The 26,620-nt window shown below is 37.9% G+C and overlaps 1 protein-coding gene across 1 annotated transcript in view; it reads left to right on the plus strand.

Moving 5' to 3' along the window:
* The window catches only part of LOC306858384 (metabotropic glutamate receptor 8-like), a gene marked incomplete at both ends in the record, with an annotated part of 199,149 nt that extends 173,627 nt beyond the window's left edge, over positions 1-25,522 (plus strand). Inside the window, 3 exons of the mRNA XM_079398897.1 lie at positions 4,747-5,682; positions 21,625-21,871; positions 25,473-25,522. Of these exons, the coding sequence (XP_079255023.1) occupies positions 4,747-5,682; positions 21,625-21,871; positions 25,473-25,522 (1,233 nt within the window). The remainder of the gene's footprint in view (positions 1-4,746; positions 5,683-21,624; positions 21,872-25,472) is intronic.
* Positions 25,523-26,620: the final 1,098 nt, after the last annotated feature.

The raw sequence follows: 26,620 nt of genomic DNA on the forward strand, positions 1-26,620 counted from the left end.
TTTTAGGCGCAGTGAATAGTACATTTTTTCATAAGGTGGGCCTTTAGCCCTGTTGTACCCTACTATGTGGTTATAAGGGTATTCTAGGCATTTAGCATATTGCTATGCAGTTTCTAGCTGGTTGCTAGGATTCCTTGGGCAGTTTTAGCATGTTGCAATGTGATTGTTAGGGTGTTGCGTTGCTTTTTAACATGTTGTTATGCAGTTGCTAGGTGGTTGGTAGAGTTATCTGGGCAGTTTTAGCATGTTGCAATGTGGTTTGCTAAGGTAGCATATTGTTATGCAGTTGCTAGATGGTTGCTGGAATGTTCTGGGTCTCTTTTAGCGTTTTGCTAGCTAGGAGATCACTAGGGTATTCTGGGTGGGGTTTTAGCGTGTTGCTAGGTGTTTTTTTAGGATGTTCTGGATGTTTTTAGCATGTTGCTGGGTGGATACTAAGGTGTTCTGGGTGGTCGCTTGCTTGTGAAAAATGAAGAGCCCACTCCCAAATCTCTTTTAGCAATGTATAAATGTGCCTTCTTCATTGCACACAATTTTGTTATATTTTTTGTCTACCATTAAAATTAATGTCTCTTACACAGAGGAACTTGCACATCTCTATCAACAAGTCAAGCAGTTGGAGGTATTTGATTTCTGTAGCACAAATTATGTGCAACAAGCTCTGCTGCAACATTTAGTACTTTAGGTTAGAGATTATTTAAAATCCCTAACCCTAACTATGCATAATACTGATGTACGTAAATGGTTAGCGTTGATTCTGATCAGCGTTTGATCAGCGTTTGAACCTGAAAACCCCTCTCACTACCCATTACTGTGTTTTCAGGATGAATAAAACCAAATTAAACAGCTTAATTGTGAATGGTCAGTGTGGCTTTTGTTTCAGACAGAATGGGAAGAATCAAATTAAGGGTTTTGGTCTTTAAATTATTACCCTTATACCCTTTTATGTGATAAATCAAATTAAACTTCTGTTCATTTGCAAATTTTGCTCTTTTGTTTTCATTTTAATATGTCCTTTCTTTTTTTGCTTCTCTAATTAAAGCCAATCTGTTTTTGCCAGGCAAAATTTGTCTCAAGCATGAATAATTAATTCATGGCCATCTCTTTGCAGCAGGCGACAGTGAGAACCATAGAGCATAAGTATAGAGCTGTCCTTATTTGTTCCGTGGATTGGTCTGGCAAAAATTTTACGCGCAATAAAATTTCTTGCATAATACATTGCAGTCACTTCTTAAACTCGGGTTGTCATGTCATTTATTTCATCTCAAATGCCTCTGGCACTTGTCCCAAAATATATCTGTCATCAAAGTTGCACCCGGGAGCCAAACTGAAGCTGCACTTAAAAGAGCAGCGTTGGCTTCTTATTTTCTGCAGCTTTCAGGCGCTAAGGGGTAATTTCTTCTGCAAATATGACACAACCTACATCTATGTGGGTAATGAGACTTACTTTGAATGCACAGTTTCTAATATAACAGTACGCCTCTGGTCTTCATCTCTGACAGGGCTTTTTTTGTAATGCTTTGCAAGCATACGCATACGCTGGAGGACAGGCAACCTTTTTAGTGTGTTGCTAAGTGGTTGCTAGGGTGTTCTGGGTGGTTGCAAATAAAGAGAGCTTACTCCTGAATCTCTAAAACTTTGTTGCCTATTTAACCGGTGAAAATCATAAGTAAGATCGATTAGAAAATTAAATGTACATCTCTCCTTGACAAGTCACACAGTTTCAGGTATTTAATGTATGTAGCACAAATTATGCAAGAATGGTTCTGCAGATTAGTTTAAATCCCTAACCCTATGGGTGGGTTGCACCAATAAGGATTGATCTTAAATCTAGATTAAATCAAGGTTTATCTAATAATTCTGTTGCACCAAACTTTAAACCTTGTTTAAAAATAAGTGTGTTTACATTTAAACCATCATTTTGATCCTGGATTTATTTTATATGTAAAATTGATTATCTTTCATCCTGTTGCTCCATAACTTTAAACTCAGATTTAAATCTCAATTAGGGATTAACTTTAAATTTACAGGTGAGGAGGTTTAAATAAAATAAAGTGCACCTAAGTTACAGTTATTTTCTCTTATCTTGGTTGTTTTGTCATAAACTATACTCCATTAATTGATACTATAAATATATTTCCAAGATTATGAAATCCTTATGCACTGTCTCAAAGTTTCCATTGCTTGCTTGATCAGCTGTTTGATCAATGGTCTCTCTACTTAGCAGTTTATAAAGACGCGGCGGACCTTTTACAAGTTTATTTCCTTTATCGATAAAAGCAACTTATGTCAGAGACAGAGGATAAGGAATATTAACATTGTTGCTGTTTAATTACATGACGAATCCATCATGGTGGAGAAAATTAATTGTAGATAGAGGTTTTAATCGCAGGTTAGAATTCTAATCCCCGATTTGTTAATATAAAAGTTTAGAATTAAGTGGTGCTCGATTTAAAATAAAACCCAGATCAACAAATCCTTGTTAAATGCAGAGCACAAATTCCGAGTAAGGGTCACCCTACTTGGCCACACACCACTTCCCTTTCCCTTTCCCCCTTTGTTAGCATTGATTCTGACAGCATTTGAACCTCAAAAATTTGAGCAAAAATACTCTAAAGAATATCAACGCCTGCTTCTACTATTCACGCATGTAGTGTTAATAAAGACGAGAGAGAGAGGCAAACGCAGGTCTACGCAGAAACCAAATGATAAAGATGCTCCAAATACAACAAGATGCTGTGCAGTGCCAAGTTGTGGAAACACTATCTTTCAGATTATTTAACTTTATTTTAATGAAGATCCAGTCCGAGTCAGTAAGAACTTGGTCCTTTGTTCACTTAATTTGACCAAGATTCATTTACAAACAAGGCACAATTCAACGCGGGATTTTCAGAAATATTGAAATTAAAAGACAATGCTGCTGTGCTGACTATATTGGATCCGACAGTCATATTGCACCACACAAGTGTGAGTAACTTTAAGTTACTCATTAAGTTTTCATTACATGGTCACTATTGCTTTGTCTGTTATTACAGATCGTTTGATATGTACTGAGTATTTATGCGTTTTTAACCTAAATCACAGCAGTGTCCATCTATAAGGAATGTATGCTGTAAAACATACACAACTATTAGCCGATCATAGCTGTGGGCATTTACTTCCAAGTCTACAATACGCCAAATACACGCTTCTTGTCGTGTTCATACCACCGTGTAAACAGAGTTTACATATACTTAATACACAAACTAACTCTGAAAACATGGAAAACAGTGATAGATTAGTCACTTTTCCACTACAGGAACTTTACCCAGGAACTAGGGACTTTAGGATGGTACTCATTGTGTTTCCACTGCAGGAACCAAGATCTAAATAAAGTTCCTGGTAAAAATTTGCCCCTCAGAAAGTACCTGCTTGCAAGGTAGTACTTTTTCAAAGGTCCTGAACTTTCGGAGGTGGGACTTAGGCGCTGAACATGCTGATTGGTTGAGTTCACGCAGCATTGTATTTCAACCACCATATCACATTTATTTTTATTTTTTTTAATTACTGTTACTTTTTATTTATTTTTTAAATTACTGTTATTGTGTCATACAATGTAGTTTTAAAAGTATTCCAGGCGAGAATGTAGTTGTTTAAAACTCAAATCTGCAGTTTATTTATAAAAACAGTGCCTATTTGAAAATGTGCTTTGCCGATTTCAGGGACGTGAGCTCCACGAGATCACCGGGCACTCAGTGCTCATGTATCCCGATGAGAGGAGCATAACCTCGGCTAGTCCTTCTGACATTTGCCGCTGGCTCTGATGTCTCTGTAGTGGTTAAACATAAGATAAAATGTGTTTTGGGTAAATCTAACAGACAATCTTTGGTCTTTATTCTATTGTTCTATTAATATGTTAAAATGAAAATGAAAACAGGCAATGTTTGATATAATATTTATTTTCATTGTAATGTATGTACGTTCCCTAAACTACATTTCTGCAGCTATTAATATGTTTAAATAAAAACGAAAAGAGGCAGTGGTGTTTGAAATATTTTGTCTGTAAATACAGTGAGGAAGATTGCAGTAGCAGAGGCGAGTTGACTGATGTTATCAAGTACGCTGCTGTTCATTTGCAGAATTACTTTACCGGACTTGCGTCGTTCCATCCGCGGGAGTTTACACTCCCGAGTCTAACTCGTGAAGTCCAACTACCGAGGATGGAAGTCGTATGTGTAGTTAGTATTGAGAAACACGCGGAGACCTAACGTTGCATCACCACACTATTTGCCTAATCTTCTCGGTACTTTAGACCGCGATAGAAACGCAGATAGCAACAGGTCTGGGGAAAAAAGTTCCTGGGACATACTGTTCCAGCTAATTTCGGTGGAAAAGCGGCTATAGATGCGGAAGTCCAGGTTTCTCCATCATCCCATGATGTCATTGTCGGTTAGCTTACATTACTTCAGAGTTCCTAGTAGCGGTGCGAATGCAACCGGGAAAATGGTCCTAGGGAAGGCCACCCTGGGAGTTCCTATAAATACCCAGCATGTAAACCCCTAAGGCGATAATGGCAAGGAACCCAAACTCAATCAGGTGACAGAAAAGGAAGTAAAAAAAAAAAAACCTTGGGAGAAACCATGCTCAGATGGGGGACCAGTTCTCCACTGGTCTAAGTGAACAATCACTGTGTTCAAGTTGGCCCCGATAATATAACAGTACACCTCTGGTCTCCGTATTTGACAGGACTTTTGTTATCCTTTGCAGGTGGATGCCATGCACTGGCGGATAGGTGACCCCACGCTTCCAGTCTCGGTGTGTAGTGTGCCTTGCCAGATGGGTGAAAGGAAGAAAATTGTGAAGGGTGTACCTTGCTGCTGGCATTGTGAGCGATGCGAAGGCTACCACTTCCAAGTCAGTGAATTCAGTTGTGAGTTGTGTCCCTACGAGCAGCGCCCAGACCGTAATCGCACCGGTTGCATCCCCATTCCAATCATCAAACTCGAATGGCACTCTGCTTGGGCAGCCGTACCAGTGTTTATTGCAGTTCTTGGAATCTTGGCTACAAGTTTTGTGGTGGTCACTTTCGTCCGCTACAATGACACACCAATTGTCCGTGCATCCGGCCGAGAGATGAGCTACGTACTTCTGACTGGGATTTTTTTGTGCTACGCCATCACCTTTTTGATGATCGCCACACCAAGTTTGGCCATCTGCTCTTTCCGAAGGGTGTTCTTGGGTTTAGGCATGTGCTTCAGCTACGCTGCTCTCCTAACAAAGACCAACCGCATCCACCGCATCTTTGAGCAAGGCAAGAAATCAGTGGCCGCACCACGCTTCATCAGCCCTGCTTCCCAGCTGGTCATCACCTTCAGCCTGATCTCGGTGCAGCTGCTTGGTGTGTTCGTATGGTTTGCTGTCGATCCGCCGCACACAGTGGTGGACTACGGCGAGCAGCGTACATCCGACCCAGGGAAGGCTCGTGGGGTTCTCAAGTGTGACATCTCAGACCTGTCGCTCATCTGTTCGCTGGGCTACAGCATCCTTTTGATGGTAACATGCACTGTTTACGCCATTAAGACCCGTGGCGTGCCAGAGACATTCAACGAGGCCAAGCCAATTGGATTTACTATGTACACTACCTGCATCATTTGGTTAGCTTTTATACCTATCTTCTTTGGCACCGCACAATCGGCAGAAAGGGTAAGTAAGATTTACGAAATCTGTAGCTAAATTCACTGGTATTCTCAATGTCATTGCAAGTAATTGCTTTTCATATTGAATACAGCAAATGTATCTTAGCTCTTCTTTGGCTTCTGATAGGAATAGGCATTAGTGACAGCAGTTCCTTATTGAATTATATTATTTATTTTCTTATGTACATATGGGTCAGGGGGTGTGATTTTAAATATCCAGTTTTTTGCACTAAATAATTGCACTAAATTAATATATTAAACTGAAAAAGCACAAACAGAAAAAGTTTGCTCCAAAAAATTTGAGTATAACTTTTCCTTACAGCTTGGTCATTGGCTAGTTACCATGCATTCCTGTTGGCATTATGAAGAGGATGTGGTGTGGTGAATGTTTGTTTATGTGCATGTGAGCTGTAGGTCACTTGCTGTTGACTACAGATAATAACATCACCTGCTGGTTACCCTTTCACCTGACCCAACAGGCGACAACCTCCATAACATTTCACATGTTAAAAGGCTAACCTAAAGAAGCCAAAACCAGGGTTTCACATACTCTCAGACTGATGGATATTAGCTTCAGGTGCACTGTAGGATACAGACAAATGAGTCAGAGGCGATCAGGTGGGTGGCAATATTGATCAGATGGTGTGCAGCTCAGGAAGCATCACTGAAATATATGAAGCTTGAGTGAGCAGGACTTGCATGAGTCTGGATAGTTAGATATGAAGGAAAATACTGTCATTATTTACCCTCATGTCATTCCAAACCTGTATGATGTTATTCCACTGAAAAAATAATTGCATATAAGTTTGGAACAACATGGTCGTGTAACAACAATGACACAGTATTCATCTGTGGATTAATTAATTATTTAAAATAGAGGCAAATGTGTTTTTGAAGCCCTAGAAGTATAATATCTATGCAAACAAGTTGTTCAGTAGTCTTTTGAATGCTAAAACTCTAGTGTTTGATTTCCTTTCACATTGGTTCACGATAAAAACTCATTACCACATTGCTCTTTAGTCACATTAGCCTCTCACTGTGACTGCTACGCATTGCGCTAGCCAAGAGAGACAATTATGGATATACCAATTATTCCCTACACTAACAAGCTTATTTATATTCTTATTTAACACTAAAACTGTTGGATAGATGGCGTTCTATTAACACAGACCCCCAACCCATCACATTACTCAAGAAAGCAACGACATGAATCATTTGATAAGAAAAAAGGCATCTTATTGAAAAGAAATGAGCAGTTCTCATTGTCACGAATAACAAAACATGGCCTTAACTCTGTATTTATTGAACTATTGTCTGATTGGCAACCACACCAAGTGAAAGGACTTCGTAATTGGTTTGTAATGAAAAACTGACTAGCCCTGCATTAATATCATTACAAAGAGTCAATGTTGTATCGGCTACAGCATTTATAAAATGAACACAGTAGAAGTAGATAAAATTCCACCGCCTGTAAAATATGCTTCTATTATCAAGAATGTGCTTTGGCTAATGCTTCAAAAATCAATTTGTGTGGATTTTCATTGCAACGACTATTACCTCTACATTTTACACTAGCATAAAGATATCAAGGCTATGATCTACCCTCCTGCATTTGAGAATGGTATCACCCCAAAAACCAATACGTGCACTTTGACATTTCCAGTGCAGAGACTCTGCAGAATCATAAAGAGTCAATAAAGTGCTGCATGAACGGCGGGCAATGTGCTCACGGCCCTTCAGGAAATCAATGCCTTCCAAAGGTGACTGGTTAAGATAATCACTCCACATATCTGTGGAATCAAATTATGGGCCTCGCATAAATCACTGGCAGATCATTTTATTGGGTTTTGTTAAGTTTACTGTGTGACCCGATCTCCATTCGGGATCCCCATGTGTTTCTCATATAATTGGAATGCATGCTAAATTGACTTAAGTTTGGGATATTTAGATTTGTTTGAAGTGAAGTTTAATTGATTTCGATGTTATTGAAGCAAATGAGCTAAAATTGACTTTATTAACACACAGAGATGCTATTTTTCAATTTTTCAAATTGATCTAAGCTTGGGTTATTTAGATTTTTTTTAAAGTCAAGTTTACTTTGTATTGATGAATTTGAAGCCTGTGTAAAGCATGATGGTTGTTAGCCAAAATGTACATTACTAACAGTCATGGAGGTAATTGTAGATGTTTTTTAAGGTTGCTTTTGAGTGTTACCACACCATGTACAGTAAATGCATGTTTCAAGTGGATCAGTGTGTCAAATACATTGATATGCACAGTAATATTACAAAAAAATCTGAAACATAGCAGAAGTTCTGTTCTTAGTAAGTGCACTTCTGTTATGGTTCATCGTTTGACCTGATCTCCATTCAGAAGCCCAATGCATTTCTCATATAATGGAACTGCATGGTAAATTGATTTAAGCTTGGGTTATTTAGATTTTTTCGAGGTCAAGTTTATTGTATTAATTGAAGTGAGTGAGTCTCTGTAGAACAATGCAATGGCTATTTGCCAAAATTTACATTATTAACAGTCATGGAGCTGTCTCCCCCCCCATACAGCGCTGTTTTTTGTAATTGCAAATGATTTGTTTGAGGTCGGCTCTGCATGCTGCCACAGCATGAAAATACACATTTCAAGCAGATCAGTGGGTGAAATACATTGATATGCACAGTAATATTACAACATTATCTGAAATGTGGCAAAGTTCTTAGTAAACACACGTCTGTTATGGTAATCCTCTCGTGGGTGTAAGCAAATTCTCACTGGAGCGTGAAATATTAGACTATTTTTCTGTTATGAATGATGTTATGAAGACTTAAGTTTGCACAAGCACAAGCAACTTGCACCTCCCGCGCAGTAAATTCAATTACTCTATCCCAGACACCGTACCTAAACTGGATCTTTATGTGACATTTCAGTGTTTTTGTTTCACTTTAGTGTCTTGAATTCCTTGAAGGCCAGCTTTGTTTCTAATTAGTTCTGCCACCTTTGTTCTTCAAGCTTTTGTGAAGTGTTTGGTGGTGTTTTATTCATAAAACGATTTAATTTACTATCTATTGTCCATATTTAATGCCATATTTGTCATTTCGGTGACCTATAAAATAATATTCTGCTTTTTAGGTCCTGTAAAAAGAAAATTATTTGAACCCTTGAAATATGCTAGCTAAGGCTGTTGCTTCTTATTTGTAATATATCTTATCTGTTCTGGACACATACACACCTCAATCATGCTGTTTCTCCTGCTGTGTAGGATCATGCTGTTCAGAGAGGAATTCGTATTACCTCAGATTAGATAAGCTTTAGTTACATTTGCCCTGCTAATATAATCATACACAAAGGCGAACCTGCCACAAAAGGCACTGGTCATAATTCATCCACCCCGGCAGCTTCTCAGTAGATGATATTCCTGCTGGTCGAGTGAGTGACCGCCCAAGTCCTTAGTGTGCCATGCGCTGTGCTATTAATCATGGGAAATTTGTGTGCAAGGAAAAATCGCTTCTGTTGCCATGACTTAACGTGCTAAAACTAATGCAGCAAAGAGAAGACACCATACAGAAGAGGAATAGAAGCTTAGCTCAAGGTAGACTCACAACAGCAAACAATAAGCCGAGGATGAGTTCAGCTGCAGTTATACAAACAACACATTAATTTGAAAAGCGATTGGCTGTGCTTGTATGAATGGTTTCTTTATTCATAGGAACAAGTCACTAGCAATATTCTACAGTGCACCACTAAAATGTCTCTCAGTGGCCATTTCTGCGATGTACAATATGGAAGTAGATATGCACAGTATATATATATATATATATATATATATATATATTATAATGCATAAATAATATATATTGGTAACACTTTAAAAGAAGGCTGCATTTATTATAAATTATTATTTTATTAATTATTATTTAGGGTCTCATTTATTAACATTAATTGAAGAAATATATTTTATTTATTACTCATTATCAGATATTTCGCTGTGTTTGTATATTAAATCATCTTTCTGGATTGATTTCCAAGTGAATCTTTTAGTTAATTTATTAGATCATGAAAAGTGTATGTTGCATGCCCGACTGGCACCAGGTGTTTGCAGGGTTTGAAAAATATTAAGAATGTTGATGTCAGCTGAACGTCGTTACAGCAGCATAGCAGGTTATTTAGATAATAGTTTATAAACACATTTTATTTTTTTAATCTATGAATCGTTCACAGTGAAACAATGAATGTTTTTGAAGTTTTCCATAGTTTTCTCATTAAAACGCAACCAAATCACATGAAAGCTGTCAAAGGCATTTAGAAATAACTGGATCTTTAAGAAGCGAGGTTTAAAAACAGCAGCGCACAGGAAATCATTGCTAAAGTGAAAGTTTCCATATATCTCTCTCATTCACACACACACACACACACACACACACACAGTTTCCACATCACACATTAAAACTCATAGATTTTATTTCTTGCGGTCAGTTAGCCAAATGAATGTTTATTGAACAGAAAAAATTACACTAAGCCATTGGAGCAGTGATGCTGATCATGGCAGAATGTCAGGCCTATAACAGCATTAAAGATGCAGTCTGTGTTAAAGAACTCTGTCTGACAGCATTCAGCAGTTCGACAGCTGTCATGAATATCAGGACGCTGAAGGGATTTCCTTTGGATATTGTGTCACTCAGAAGAGTCATGAACATTCAGACATGCCCTCATATTTTTGAGCGGATTCTGAAAATATTTGTATTGCCAATTAAGTTGCATGATCATATACAACATTGGTCTTAAACTAAATTCCTGGAGGGCCACAGCTCTGAAGAGTTTAGCTCCAACCCTAATCAAACACACCTGATCCAGCTAATCAAGGTCTTCAGGATCACTAGAAACTTCCAAGCAGGTGTGATTTGGAGCTAAACTCTGCAGCTCTGTGGCCCTCCAGGAATTGAGTTTGAGACCACTGATATACAACATTAAAATATTTGGGGTTGGTAAGATTTTTAAATGTTTTTGAAAGTTTACGCTCCCTAAGACTGCATTTATTTAATCAAAATCCCATAAAACAGAAATCTTGTGGGGGAAAAAATACAATTCATAATAATAATAATAATATATTGGCAAAGCTGAATTTGCAGCATCATTTCACCAGTCTTCACTGTCACATGATCGTTCAGAAATAATTCTAATATGCTGCGAAACATTTAATATTATCAATGTTGAAAAGAGTTGTGCTGATTAATGTTTTCGTGTGTGTGTGTGTGTGTGTGTGTGTGTACTCAGTAAAACTGCAATAAAAGAGACAGTTGCCAAAATGTCCCATTGCTTGCCATGTTTGCATCTAGTAAGGATCCAGAGATTTTAGGATACATTTTAATTTACATTCATTTACATATATGATGTTATCACTTGTCACTTTACTGCTTTATTGCATTGTGCTTGTTTATGGCACAGTCTTACACTTATGTAGAAAACTACTAAATTGTTAAATAGTGTTTTTCCCATTCTAATCTAATCTCTAAATCTTTGGGTTAAGAATTCTGTGATCAAAGTCCAATAAATTGACTGTAGGATTTTCACACATTTCCTCTTTCACACATTTTGTGACAACCGCATACGATTTGATGAATAACACATTCAAGCTGTTTCTTTAGCGTATGTGCTCATATTTGACGGGGTAAATATCTCTTACCTTTACCTGGGCGGTCAGCATTTAGGTTTAGCGTCTGTTGAGTGTGTTGCGTTAAGTAGTTAGCACACTGGCATATGTGTGGCTAATCCTGCTTGATTAATTGTCGTTTAACTTCATGCTGTGTGATTGGGTGAACAGATGCATGTCAGCCTCACTTTCATCACTCTGATAACACACCTGAACAGGAGTGTCAGCTGCTAATCGCTGCTGTGAACCTGTGCATAACCCTAGTGAGTGTCCGCTGCCGTCTACAACTAACTTCTGACGATGCATTGATACGCGATGCGATTGAGTCACTGTAATGTTTGTTTACTCGACTAACAGTTCACAGTTAAAGGAATAGTTCAAATTAAAATATTTACTCACCCCAAGGCCATCCAAGATGTAGATGAGGTTGTTTCTTCATCAGATTTGGCGAAATGTAGCATTCCATCTCTTGCTCACCAATGAATCCTCTGCAGTGAATGGGTGCCGTCAGAATGAGAGTCCAAACAGCTGATAAAAACATCACAATAATCCACAAGTAATCAACACCACTCCAGTCCATCAATTAACATAATGTTTGCATAATATTCTCTTCCACTAAATAAAAAAACAAGTTGATGTTAAATGGGTCGTGAATGCAATTTAATGTTGATTTAAAAGTTTTAAGTGGTGGTTGAACTTTCCTGTGAAGTTAATTTCTTCCGACACAGATTCACAAACAGTTTAGAGAGCTTTTCCACTCTGATGCAAATCTGTTATGAACATTATTTGTTTTTTCTCTGAAATTTGATTTAATTGAGCGCTGTGTTTTCCAGAGTTGGTCTCTAGTTTGACTTTAGTGACATAACAACTGAGCAAGAAAAAAGTTGCCGGTTTTAATTTATTCAAGTTCAAGTTTATTTGTATAGCGCTTTTTACGATACAAATCGCTGCAAATCAGCTCTACAGGAAATTAAGTTTCCACAATATATTTATATATTGCAGAACCTTAATATATTTAACTTATGGCAAAATTTGGTAATGCTGTATGTTGTCTGAGCATTTATTCAAATGAATGACTGCAGGAAATCTCACACACCTGTTTGTGGTGACCAATGTTGTCAAGGTGCCAGTGTTTTTTAGTTTGAGTTTTTTTTCATGCTGGTGTGAAAGTATGAATCCACTACAGCTGCCAAGAAAACATTCAGATGAAAAAAAAAAAAAGAGAGAAAATATTTTTTTGTACCTGTGCATGCGGTGAGCAGCTCACACAAAGTTAACTTGGTTGCCCTCAGACAGCTGTGTCACACAATGTTTGTGTTTCAAATAAAAAGCATGAATTTGTTACACATATGTGCACGTGTGCAGTTAAAATAAAGGTTCTACTGCTTCCAGATACATGGGTTTATCAGTTATGCAGATTTAATGCACTACGGTTTTAACAATGAGTTTTTAGCGGTATGATAACCTCTCAGAAAACATTACAATTTCACAGTATATGGTATCACACAGTGTGATTTGATACTAATTTATAAATATTTCAGGTACATGTAAATTAAAAAAAATGTGGTAAAAAAATCTCTCAATGGTAAAAAAAAATAAAAAACAAAAAATCAAATAATGCCTAAACTAGCCTATACAGGGAGCCCTCTCATTTGGTTCATTAATATAATATTATGCTTACAATTATGAATATAATACCTCAAACTTAATATACACATTTTTACTTACTATATCTATAGTCTATAATATTCACACTCAAATAAAAATGCTGAATGACCTATTTAAATGGGTCTTTCCAGAAAAACGTAATGGATTGTGACATTAATAAATAATTAACAGGTTAAGTACATAGGCTCCTATCTATTTTTTCCCATAGCTAATAAATAAACTACGTGGGACAACTTTCCTGAGGTAAATGTAAGACGTGACTGAAACACTAGTTTCATGAGATACATACATGTATAAGAACATATGGATGTTATAAGAGGTATTAAATATGTATAAATGTGAAATACAGTAAGATGCACTGCATCTTTCAACATACCCTCTGATGAGCATTCCTGTTTATTTCGTGCCAAAACTTGTAATATACCAGAAGAGACCATTTGTGCTGCTTTAACTACTGTAGGCAAATACAGCGATCTCATGCCACATTAATAAGCGTCAAAACGACATTTACTGTTTGGGTTTTGTGACAAAAATTAACAAAATTCGAAAGCTGACACTGTCTCTTGTCAGATGTAACAAGGCACAAAGTGCTTACTGGATGGAAGGCGCAATACTAATATGTTTAGAGAAGCTTTATTCACGCATCGACCAAAGGCAGCATAGACAGAAATATCTTGCGGTTTAAGAGCTAAAGTTAAAAGAAACAAGAATGTCTTGGGATATCTAAAGGTACCTCGCATAAGCCTTATTTCTCTCTCCCTCTGACATTTTCTCCGCTGCATGAGATTCTTCTGGCGGACGAGAGGGATATAGATGCACAACTGTGCATGTGCAGATATTCTACGCTCGCCTGCATTTTTTTTTTCTTCAATACTGTAACGTTTTTGTTAATATTTTGGATTTTCAGTTTTCACTTTGTTACGGAATGTTGTTGTGGAATGAGCGCATGACGAGGAATGACGAAAAGGAGTATCTTTATTCAGCTTCAACACAACTTCCATTATTTAACATTAACTAACATCAATCCAAGACAAAGACTGAGGGAGAACTGAGGACTTATAAACGGACCGACCAAACAAGGAAACAAGATAATTAATAAAACACAGGTGATGAGGATGAACGATAATTAACTAATGACAGGAAACTAGAACAGGAAAATCCAAATAAGGGCAAAAGGGAAACTAAACAGGAACCAAACCGTGACAGATATCGCCCCCCTCCCGGAAGGTGCGGGAGGGGAGGGGGGGGGGCGCCCTGGAGGCTGGGGCAAGGCCAGGACAGGGAGGAGACAAGGGAAGCCTCCAGGGTGGATCAGGAGACTCGGGAGGCACCGGCGGAACTGGAGACTCGGGAGGCCACGGCGGATCAGGAGACTCAGGAGGCCACGGCGGATCAGGAGACTCGGGAGGCCACGGCGGATCAGGAGACACGGGAGGCCACGGCGGATCAGGAGACACGGGAGGCAACGGCGGATCAGGAGACAATGGGAGGCCCTGGAGGGACTATTTTTTGGGTTGGCCGAGATAGCACAGGGAGTTCCGTGGCCTTTGCCTTCGACCCGGCCACGCAGGACAGGGTTATATAGCCCCCCCCCCCCAACATTTTCTTGGGGAAGTTCCCTCCAGGGAACAATTGAGGAGAAGCGGGCTCTGTGGAGCGTTCAGGAGGAACGGACACTGGAGGGCGCTCTGGAGGAGCGGGCTCTTGAGGACGCTCGGGAGGAGCGGACATTTGGGGGCGCTCCTGCAGCGCGGATACTTGAGGGCGCTCTTGCAGCGCGGACATTTGGGGGCGCTCTTGCAGTGCGGATACTTGGGGGGCGCTCTTGCAGCGCGGACACTTGGGGGTGCTCGGGAGGCGCGGAGCTGCACGGGACAAGCGGAGACGCAGGAGAGCTGGACGGGACCAGCGGAGACGCAGGAGGGCGCTCTTGCAGCGCGGACTCTCGGCGGCACTCTGACAGCGCGAATTCTCGGGGGTGCTCTGGAAGTGCGACTTCTCAGGGGTACTCTGGGAGCACGGATCCGTATGGGACCAGCGGGGACGCAGGAGAGCTGGGTGGAACCAGCGGGGACGCAGGAGAGCTGGGCGGAACCAGCGAAGACGCAGGAGAGCTAGGCGGAACCAGCGGAGACGAAGGAGGGTACTTGCGAGGAGCAGGCACTGGAGGGCACTTGCGAGGCGCAGGCACTGGAGGGCACTTGCGAGGTGCAGGCACTGGAGGGCACTGGCGAGGAGCAGGCACTGGAGGGCACTGGCGAGGAGCAGGCACTGGAGAGAGTACGGGAGCCGAGAACTCCGGGGGCAGAGCCTCATCCAGTAGCCCCGCGTTTTGTGTCGGCGGAACTGTCTTTGCCGTGGGTGGAACCATCATTGCCTCGGACGGTGGCACAATCACAATCATCATTGCCTCAGACGGTGGCACAATCGCCGCGGGCGGAATCATCATCGCCTCGTACGGCGGCACAATCATCGCCGTGGACGGCGGAACCATCTTGGCTGCGGGCCTAATCATCATCGCCTCGGACGGCAGTTGGCTGGAGCGAGCTGCGGTCGGCGTGTAGGTTCCGGATCGGGGCAGGACACTCTCCAGACACCGGAGGATCCCTTCCCTCCAGCTGAGTCCGGTAGTGGTGTCTGGGAGGTCCACGGAGCGATGGGAATTTGCCCCGATCCAGAACAAGGAGTTCAGTGTAGCGTCGTCCAGCCCTGTCCAGACGGCAATCCTGCTGAACCAATGCATACTCCGGCAGTGGTAGATCTTGGCGAGCCAGAGCTATGAAGCGATAAGCCCACTCCATAATTCGGTTTCGGTCTTGGATTCTGTTACGGAATGTTGTTGTGGAATGAGCGCACGATGAGGAATAACGAAAAGGAGTATCTTTATTCAGCTTCAACACAACTTCCATTATTTAACATTAACATCAATCCAAGACAAAGACTGAGGGAGAACTGAGGACTTATAAAGGGACCGACCAAACAAGGAAACAAGATAATTAATATAATACAGGTGATGAGGATGAACGATAATTAACTAATGACAGGAAACTAGAACAGGAAAATCCAAATAAGGGCAAAAGGGAAACTAAACAGGAACCAAACCGTGACACTTTAATTTTAGTTAAAGTTTTAGTATTAGCGTTTTGACATTTTTTTAATTTGTCTATAGTTTTTATTCATTTTTATTTATTAGTTTTAGTTTATCTAGTTTTAATGCTTTTTTTATGGTTAATTTTTAGTATGAGTTGGATTATGTTCAGGTGAGTTGCATGGGATCTTTACTGTAGGTTGCCTGTTGAGTGAAATATAATTTTGGGCAGAAAGTGAAGAATACTGTAGTTCTGTATCTGTTTTTGAATACATTTTACATTTCCTATCCCAAACTCCCCATCTGCCCACCTTCCAACACGTTCACATTGTGCTCTCTGGCCCAGAAAATAACATGTGCCGTCACCTGAGAAATATCCTTTATAAACCTGTACAAATGAGTTCTGTGAGCCACAGGCTTTGGAAACGGATAACTATTAGAAGTCCAGGCAGATAGTCTGCTGGTTGCTTCTGTACGAGGATTCTTCAAAAGTAATTAAGAGTGACACGGGGGCATTGAGAGGCTTCATGAAACACCAAGGGAATTGGCAGGCAGAGGAATGACTGACACCGTGCTGGTCGTTTCTGGAGACAGAGCAAAACATGAGCTCTGTGTGTGCGTGCGCTTCGCTATCGGATCATGTGGCAACAGTAATTCAGATTTTATTGCAATCTTTCATTCTATTTGGCTGGGTGGAAAGGAAAGAGATCAGCAATAAGGCAACAAGGCCTACTCACCAATAACCATAACACACAAGCTCTGATCCAAAAGCCAGAGAGATGCCTATCTTGATGTCTTTTTTAAGAAATTTTAACATTTTCAATACGCGTTCTTTTTCATGTTATATCAAAGAATTAGAATGAATGAATGTAAGTGTAAATCAGAGTCATTTTTATCTTCCCAATATTTAATCAAAATATAATCATTTTACGGTGTCCTTCTTACACATTACATGTACATACTGTAGTAATAACTGTAGTGTACTGAACTATAGTAATGTACTGTAGTAATTATGTAATTAACCCTAAACCAAACTCAAACCCTGTATTATGTACATGTTTATAAATATTAAATATATATAGCAACATGAAATCCTTTAAATAAAGTGTAACCTTCTTTGTTTATATAATTTTATTATTATTTGACTCATTTCATAGCCTGTTTCACCTTGAAATCCTTTACATTATGGACGTACATGAGGCATGCAAACATTGTCTTACTTTAAAAAAAAATATGTAATTTTTTTTTTTTTGCATATTTTATTGCAAATTTGGTGAATATATATAATATCTACAGTATATATGAAATAATCACAAACAATACCCCCCCCCCCCAAACAATACACCATTTTAGTGTACTTATGTTATATACAAATGTTTTATATTTGAGAATTTGTTATTTTGAATTTGTTTTTGTTGTATTTAGAGTGAACAGATTCATAGATTTTATTAGTATTGTGTTGTTATAATACAACAATCAGTCACTTACATAGACAGCAATGCATCTATGATCTAGTGTACACTACAGTTCTCATTCTCACTTAACAGCCCTGATCATGAGTGAAAATGTGTATATAAGGATACTTGAATATATACTTGAGGATACTTGCAGGTTAATTGAATTTACAGTAGTTACACCATTTTATGTAGCTCTGTTTTTGAAATGCATTAAGGAGAAGTGTAATTTAGACTTTAAATACAGCTCTATATGCTGCAATCCTCCATTTAACCTCAGACCTCAAGAGTTCCTGAGGAATTTCTGTGTAACTGATATGTGATGAAAAGCTCAGCGTGACGGCGTTCATCCATTCAGTCATATGCACTTATATGCGCTGCAGTACTTTAGAAATTCACAAATTCCTGGTGTGGTTTTTATGTTTTAATTATTATTTATCTTATATATGGCTGATTCTACTAAACCCATTGGAAAAACCTTTTGAGATTTGATTTCACCTCTTTTTGGCAGAGATTTTCCATTATTATTCTAACCTTTAGAGCTTCAGGGGGTCATATCACGAGGAATCAAATTTATATTGATTGAAAGAGTTTGATGTATTTTACTGTAACGTTTAGAGCTCTAAACCCCCTGCCCTGGAGTTAACAAACCTACGTTTGAGATTTTCTTAAAGGTACAGAACAAAAAAGGTCAGAAACAGTCATGCGTCACGGTGCTTCTGTGGGGAGTCGAGGAACGCGGAGATGAAGGAGAGTAACGAAGAACAGTCTTTATTCATCCAAACCAGGGGTAACACAGGGGAGGCAGGAGACACACACGTAGCATGTATTACTGACGTTTAACACCGGACAAAGGAATCCTAGAACAGACAACACTTTAAATACTAAACTAAATGAGGGTAATAGATGAGACACACCTGAATCAAATGAACACAATCAAACAAGGGAGAAACTGGGTCAACACAACAAAACCAGAACACCAGTCTGACATCATGAGGTCATAGTTTAGAACAAATTACTAATAATAGATGAAATATAATAAACAAATACATTTTGATAAATAGAACATTGTTTGATATAAAACAGGTTCATTTTAAAGACGTGATCTATTGTGATGCCACAGATATTAAAACTTTAATAAAGAAATCATTAAATATGTTTAAATATTCATTTCATTTTATTTAAAACAATCCTTTTGAAGAAAATAAATCAATCAGTAAAATTTAATAAAACATTGTATGCTATAAAATGGTTCATTTCGAAGACATGATCAAACATTTCAATAAACTATTTAAAAAGTTTATTTTGAACACTACATCTATTGTTTTATTTAAAACCAACTTTCTAGATTAAAACCATAATTTGTTTCTTACTTTAAATAGAAGTACTGTATATATATACTGTGTGTGTGTATGTATATATATATATATATATATATATATATGAAGAAAAGAAAAAATGACAAACACAACAAAATACTAAAATTTAACTAAAATGAAAAAAAATGAAGATTAGAAATACAACTTCTACTGAGCTTTAAAGTCTCTTTGGTTCAGTGACTGTGTTTTTAACGTTCTGTCTAGATCCTGAGGGTTTATGGGAGTATTAAGTTCTAACAGCATAAGCCACGGATATGTGGCATTTCTGACAGAGCCCCTGGTAATAATACAGCACAATCGCACAGATCGATACATTATATTCCCGCGGAGTGGAAGATGATGGCAAATAGCATCAGAGTTGTCATGTATTCTATAGCTGTTCCCAGAAAAGCTAAAGTTGGTGAAAGATTGGTGATTATATATAATGAGCAGTTTTCGCTGACTAGTATTAACAGGAAGGTTGTTAGTCTGAAGTGATTTCTTTGATCTAGAGGCAAATTAACGCTGATCTTATATGTAGCTTTTAGTGGAAAATCTCCAATCTGTGTCAGACCGTTTTGGATCGATATCCGCAGCGTCTCAGGTGATTATCTGCAATTTCTGACCATAGAAACCGATCCAGTGTTTTTGTTGTGTGTATGTGTATGTGTTGGTGTGTGTGTGTGTGTATCAGGATGATAAACACATTTACCTAGCTTTAAAGAAAATTAGAAATTATATGTTTATCCAAAATGTTATTTATTTATTTCTTTTTTATTTTGGAGTGAAATGTGCTTTTATGCTCATCAAGGCTATATTTGATCAAAAACACAGTAAAATCAGGAAAATTGTGAAATATTATTACAATTTAAAATAACTGTTTTCTATTTACTGCTCAAACAACATTTATTATTATTGTCAACGTTGAAAATTATTTTTGTGATAACCATAATATTTTTTTTAGGATTATTTGATGAATATAAAGTTCAAAACAACAGCATTTATTTGAAATAGAAAGCTTTTATATCAAATGTCTTATTAAAAAAAAAAAAACATATTAGGCCAAAACGCAACTGTACCTTTAAAAGAAAATTTTGAGCATTTTTAGATTTTAAAAGCATAATTTGCTCTATTTATAATATATTTTCTTTATTTGTGAGGCCGCATCCTGTGTAGTTAGTAGCTCACTATAGGTAGGTTTACTTTCTAGTTTCTAGCCTTATCTAGTGTGGACTGAACACTTAGCATGTCTCCTTCCCGTTTGGCAGCTCATATTTTAGGATCTCGCTCCTCCAGCCTGTTTCTGTTCGCTCTGTAAATGTCACTCCAGTGGATTGTCTTCAGAACCGCACTGATCTCCGCTCTGAACACGTTAGCACACACACCATTGCCATCCAGTCCAGTCCCGCTACGGATCAGCGATGCTTTTCATTACACTTCTACATTAGCACACTTGCTATTATCTGTCTTTGGTTTCACTCTGCTTTTGGACTCAAGCGTGTCTCGCCATCTGCTAGCAGTCGTTCTCTGTAATTTTTACCCCATGCTGGAGACAGGGATACACATGAGTGCTTAGCCTTTGAGGATTCTTCAGTATGCCTGTGTGTGTGTTCACAGGACAGAGTGTGCTGTGTGTGCTCATGTCTTTTAATTGAGTAAGAGCTTTCATTTTTAAATTCTAATTAAGGAAAGTTGTAAATCTGTCTCTGAGTGTGAGCATGTGTCCTTATCAGCCGCTAATTATGCTTCCAGCATCTAAGAAGTATTGGTGTGTGTGTGTGTGTGTGTGTGTGGAGGTCTCAGGGTTTCTGTGAAACCTTGTCAAACTCAAGATGCCTGGTGAATAGCAAATACACACATACTGTAAAAATTATTTTTCAAAGTTAAAGTCTTTCTATTTCAAAATGGCATTAAATGTTACTTGCCATTTCTCTGTAATTATTTGTGAAATTTCCTAGCATTTTTTCAGTCAAAATTGTTTCAAATTTTTTTTTATTTGAGCATCAAATGTTGTTGGTTTGTGTGTGTATGTGTGTGTTTAATGCACAGGGTCAAATTGACCTAGGGTAAAAAATATTTTGCTCCTAATTTCTGACACTTTTATTGATGGATTTGATATATTGTGAAATAAATGAACACATACTTTTTTTGTATTACAGAACAATTAATGTATTGTTTTTTTTCCACATTTAATTTATAATTTATTAAAAGCAGTATAACAAATACTACAAACACGCCAACCATTTAAATATATTTTTCACGTTACAGTATATTTTATTTTATTATTTTACTGTGTACTTAATTGTCATGAAAATTGTCACAATGCATGTATTATTATTTTTGTTTAGCAACGTAACATCTAATTTTTGTCATTCGTAGTGTTAAAAATATTCCTGGCATGTTTGTCAACTTTTGTCATGTTTTTGTTCTTTGTTAAATGCCATTATGTATTTTTGCTATTATTACATTTGTTAAATATGAAATATATATCTGTATAAAACCTCAATTTGGCTTTTGATGGCTTAACTTATTCATTAGCTAGGCCTCACAGGAGCTGGTGTTACAGTTTTGAAGATTTTAAATTGTGTAAAATGATCCAGAAACCGTTTAAAACAGTTGATTATTATGGCTAGAGAGACTTCAAACTCTGAAGAAGGAACTGCATACAGATGTGGTTCTTCTCTGACTTACCATGACTTTCCCTCTCTCTCTATATGCATCTAATGTGTGGTGTTTCCAGATGTACATCCAGACCACCACCCTCACCATCTCTCTCAGCCTCAGCGCGTCTGTGTCTCTGGGGATGCTCTACATGCCCAAAGTCTACATCATCATCTTCCACCCGGAGCAGAACGTGCCCAAACGCAAGCGCAGCTTCAAAGCGATCGTCACTGCCGCCACCATGTCAGGAAAACTTGTACAGAAGGGAAGCGACCGGCCCAACGGGGAAGTGAAGACCGAGCTTTGTGAGAGCATGGAGACCAACAGTGAGTATTTCAGCCATGTCGACCAAAATAGTGCAAATCCCTTTGGTGATTTTTAGCAATTTTCATATATAAACCTTTCAAGACACACTTTACCTTGACCACTTAATATGTTAATATGTTAATAAGAAGTTGTATTGGAAAGACCCAGACTGATTTTATTCATTCACATTGCTTTACGGGATGAGCAGTTCATTCATTCACTCAGAAAATGTCTTTTTTCTGATTTTCAAGTAACTTTTTGCTTTGAATCGAATGTTATGATTCATCTCAGAGCCAGGTGGTTGGGTTTAAGGCTCAAAGCTTTTTTTTTAATGTGGAAAAGGAATAGGAAATATGCTTTGATAAGCCAAGGCTGCTGCGGTCACTGTTGCACTCTGTATTTCTGCTTTGTTAGCATCACATTTTTTCCTCAAGATGTTTAGTAGATGTTCCTGCTGTATGTAGAACATCTGTTTAGTACAAAATGGTAGACTTAACCAAACACAAGTCTTATTGGAAGACCAAAAGTTTCCTGCTGAGATGTTTGCCGGAGGTAGACAGGCAATAAAATGTGACATCAATGTAATCGTAGCATATTAGACTAGCTGCGTTATTTGCCAATTTGATAAATGTTTTGTTCTCCAAAGCACAGGATTATAGAGTGTTTAAAATTTAATCACTCAGAAGCGATCCAAAGCTTTGAGAGGAAATAAGCCCATTTTAAGTCATCAAGCCAATTACTTTCTGTGCTGCGGGTGATGCTTTGCATTATGAAACATTAAAGCACAACTCATGTATCAGTAGCAAGACCACCCAAAACTTTTGCTGACTAAATTAGACAAGTTTTATTTAATTCTTGGCTTTTATGATACTTTTATTTAGTAAAGAAAAAAAAAAAAAGAAAGGATTTGGAAGAGGGAACGAAAATGCCCTCAAGCAGTAGTGGTGGAGATTTTGAATCATTTCAGTGAGTCTTGTGAACCTGTTCACCAAAAAGATTATGCAGGTTTCATTGCTAAGCCATGTAATGAAAAAACAGCCAGCTAATAAAAATATGTTCTAAGAATGTGATGCTAATGTAGGTATAAGGTATAAAAACACAATTTGTGAATGTTCTCTGATATTTTTCTTTGTTGTGCAAACATTAAGGCAACATTCTATTTTATCAGTTGCAAACATTATGGGAGCTTCACTTTTAAATGTTCTCTTAACATTGCGAAGCGCTTAAAATTAAAAAAAAACTTCAAACGTCCAACTAAAACGTTTAATGAAAAAAGTTCCATGAACGATATATAAATATTATTTTTGTGCTAACATTTTGAATACATTAAATGAATTAATGAATAAATGTTATTCTATTAACATTACTTGAAGAATGTTTATTCGTAACTTTGAGAGAATGTTAGTCAAAGTTCTGAGAATGTTCCCTCTTAGCTGGGTTGTGTGTTATGAATCATTGAATTATTCACTCAACAGATTTGTCATTCGCAACCCAAGAAAATCTTATGTGTTTATTAAAGGGAGAGACTACAGAGAATGAACACACGACAGGTTTGTTCATTCAAAAGATTCATTCAAAAACACTGATTCATTCACCAAAAAACACCACTAACAGCCAAATTTAAACCTGTTTGCATGAGAATGTGTGTAATGCTAAATGATATGCCAACTCGACTACTTTTAAAAGATTTTTCTTTGCCTTTTAAATGTTTGATTCTTGGCCTTTTTGCTACTTCTACGAAAGATTAGTTAAAAAACACTGATTCATTCACCAAGAAAGCAACACTACCAGCCAAATTTAAACTTGTTTTCATGAAAATATGTGACACTAAATGAAAGCCCAACTAGACTGGTTTTAACAGATTTTTCTGTTTCTTTGAATGACAAACATTAACGTTCAGGATCTCACTAGTTCATCACAATACTTTTGTTAATACTATTTGTTTGAATAAATCTTTAGAAGTAAGATGGAAGCATAGGTAAAATGTATCACTATTAAAAATAAGGTTTTTTATAGGTGTTTTATAAACGTGCTTTAAAACAACATTTATCATCCACGGTACCTTTTAATTGCATAAAAGTTTCTTTATAGTGGAAATGGTTCCGGTCCTTTTTAACGAACCGAAAGATTTCTGTATGTATTGGACAAAACCCTTCTTCTACTGCCCCTCTGTCTTGTGGCGTTCCTCAGGGCTCCATTTTGGCACCGACTCTTTTTATGTTATATATATTACCTTTGGGGTTGATTTTCAAGAAATATGGCATCTCTTTTCACGTATATGCTGATGATATACAGTTGTATCTTTCGTTTAAACCAAATGGAGTAAATGGACTAGGAGATCTGTATGCATGTATCCAGGAACTAAAAATGTCTTCGAGAAAATGTTCTGATGTTAAATGAAAGCAAAACCGAAGTAATTCTGTTTGGACCCAGTGATGCTTTTAATGCTAGTAATTATAATCTTGGTTATTTGCATCGGTGGGTTACTCCTTGTGCAAAAAACTTAAGTTTGACAAACAGATAAATAGTGTAGTTAAGTCGTGTTTCTTCCATCTTCGCCGTCTGGCTAAATTGAAATCGTTCTTATCAACAAAGAATTTTGAAAAAGTAATTCATGCATTTGTTATTACTCGTTTGGATTATTGCAATTCTCTTTATTATGGGATTAATTGTTCATCTATGGAGCGGTTGCAACTGGTCCAAAATGCAGCAGCCAGGCTCCTGACTGAAACTCGTAAATATGAGCATATTTCTCCTATTTTGATCTCATTGCAGTGGTTGCCGATAAAATTGAGAGTCGAATTTAAAATACTAATTTTGGTTTTAAGTCACTAAATAGTCTTGCACCAGTTTATCTCACGGAGTTGTTGCTTTTACACAAACCAGTGAGATCAGTGAGGTCGGAGCATCAAAAAATGCTATCCGTTCCTAGGTCCAGACTGAAACATCGTGGTGACCGAGCTTTTGCGGTTGCTGGGCCAACTCTCCCCGTAGCTATCCGGACAGCACCTTCTTTATATACTTTTAAATCTATGCTTAAATCTTATTTATTTGAAAAATTTATGATGGGTTAAAATATATTTTTTATTGTGCTGTGGTTTTTGTATATTGTTTATATTTTGATTGCTGTTGTTTTCAATTTCCTGTACAGCACTTTGGTCAACCTTTTGGTTATTTTAAAATGTGCTTTATAAAAAACAACAACAAGTTTTTTTAGATTTTTTTCTTTAAGAAAATAAAGAGCAGAATAAGGGATGATCCAAATATTTGTACTGTACCATAATGTAGGCTGTTTGCCTGCAGTTAAAAAGAAGTAATAATCTCAGAAATAATCACAATTATTCTAAAAAAGAATTTTAATGTCATACAAAAAGTGTCATTGACCTGTGTAAGAATAAAAAAAGTTTTTTGTTCCCCACCCCCTTTAAGAACCGTTTACTGAACGATTCTTCAAGGAACCAAAAATGGTTCTTCTATAGAAACACTGCGAAAAGCCCTTTTCAGAAGATTGAGCAGTGACCATAAAATGATGCTCGACTAAGACACTTGACTTGCGCAGATACTGCACATGCAGTCGAGTGAGAGAGAATGTGATTCTCTAATGTGTTTCCCCTCCTGCAGCATCTTCCACCAAGACGACATATGTCAGCTACAGCAATCATGCCATCTGAAGAGGGACACTCTCTGTGGGCGGGGCCCTGTCTGAAGCAGGATGTCTGTCATGTGACGTGCTGACAGGCAAATGGACCTGGAATGGGCATCGGAGCATGAGATTTTTATATCATTCTGCATCAATCTAAAACCTGCAGCATCCTGGGAGACAAACAGACTTATGGGACCTTCCAGTGAGACTGCTATCCTGCGTTCAAGAGCTACCGATCCTGCCATGAACACACGTGAACACGCACACACTCACAAAACTGAAGGTGCAGGCTTGCAGTCATACAAAAAATAACTTTCCACAAATAATCGTGTAAACATTCTGCAGATGGAGACGTTCTCAGTAAACTTTGGAAATGTGGATGTAAAAAAAAAAGCGAAAATATTTGAAAACTACCAGAGTCAAACTATGTTTGTTGTTGTATTTTTGTGGTCGTGCAGATTTTTTCATTCTTGTCCCACTTTGTCAGAAACCTGCATTCTGAGATGACGTGTCTTGTATTGGCTGACTGAACTGTAACTGCAGGGTTGTGAAGCTGTAAAATGCCATGGTTGAAGCATGCTAGTTTTTATACCAAAAAAAATGAAGATTTATTTATAATAAAGGAATGTTTTGCAAATGTGTAGCGTTGTTAGATGTGTATTTGACAGTGAGATTTGTTTTTCATTTTGTCATCGCTCTCATTCATATTCAAACTCCGTTTTGCAGCTTTGTATCCCATATAAACCCAGTTAGTTTGGGAATTTTTAAGGTTCATAATGGGCTCTATCACCACAGAAAACTACCTCTCATGTTTACAATGTTTCTAATTAAAGTCTCTTGAGCAAGGCATTGCAGAGGGCAAAATTAACACGGTCGTGGAAGACCTGAAAATAGCAGGGAATTGGGATGTGTGGGCCAAGGAATAGGTCTTAAAAAGCCATTTCTACACTGGGGGAAAAAGATAAAAATATATAAATTGGTGTACAATCAATTTTCACTCAAAAATTGCTAGTAAATTTCGCAACCTGCACCGTCCGCGTTTTGACTCTGCCAAATCAGTTTTGGCCAATGCAAACAACTTATTGATCATGAGACCAACATTTAGAAAGGCAGGTAAACATTCAAT

Source organism: Barbus barbus, assembly GCF_936440315.1.
Source record: "Barbus barbus genome assembly, chromosome: 39".
Taxonomy (NCBI): domain Eukaryota; kingdom Metazoa; phylum Chordata; class Actinopteri; order Cypriniformes; family Cyprinidae; genus Barbus; species Barbus barbus.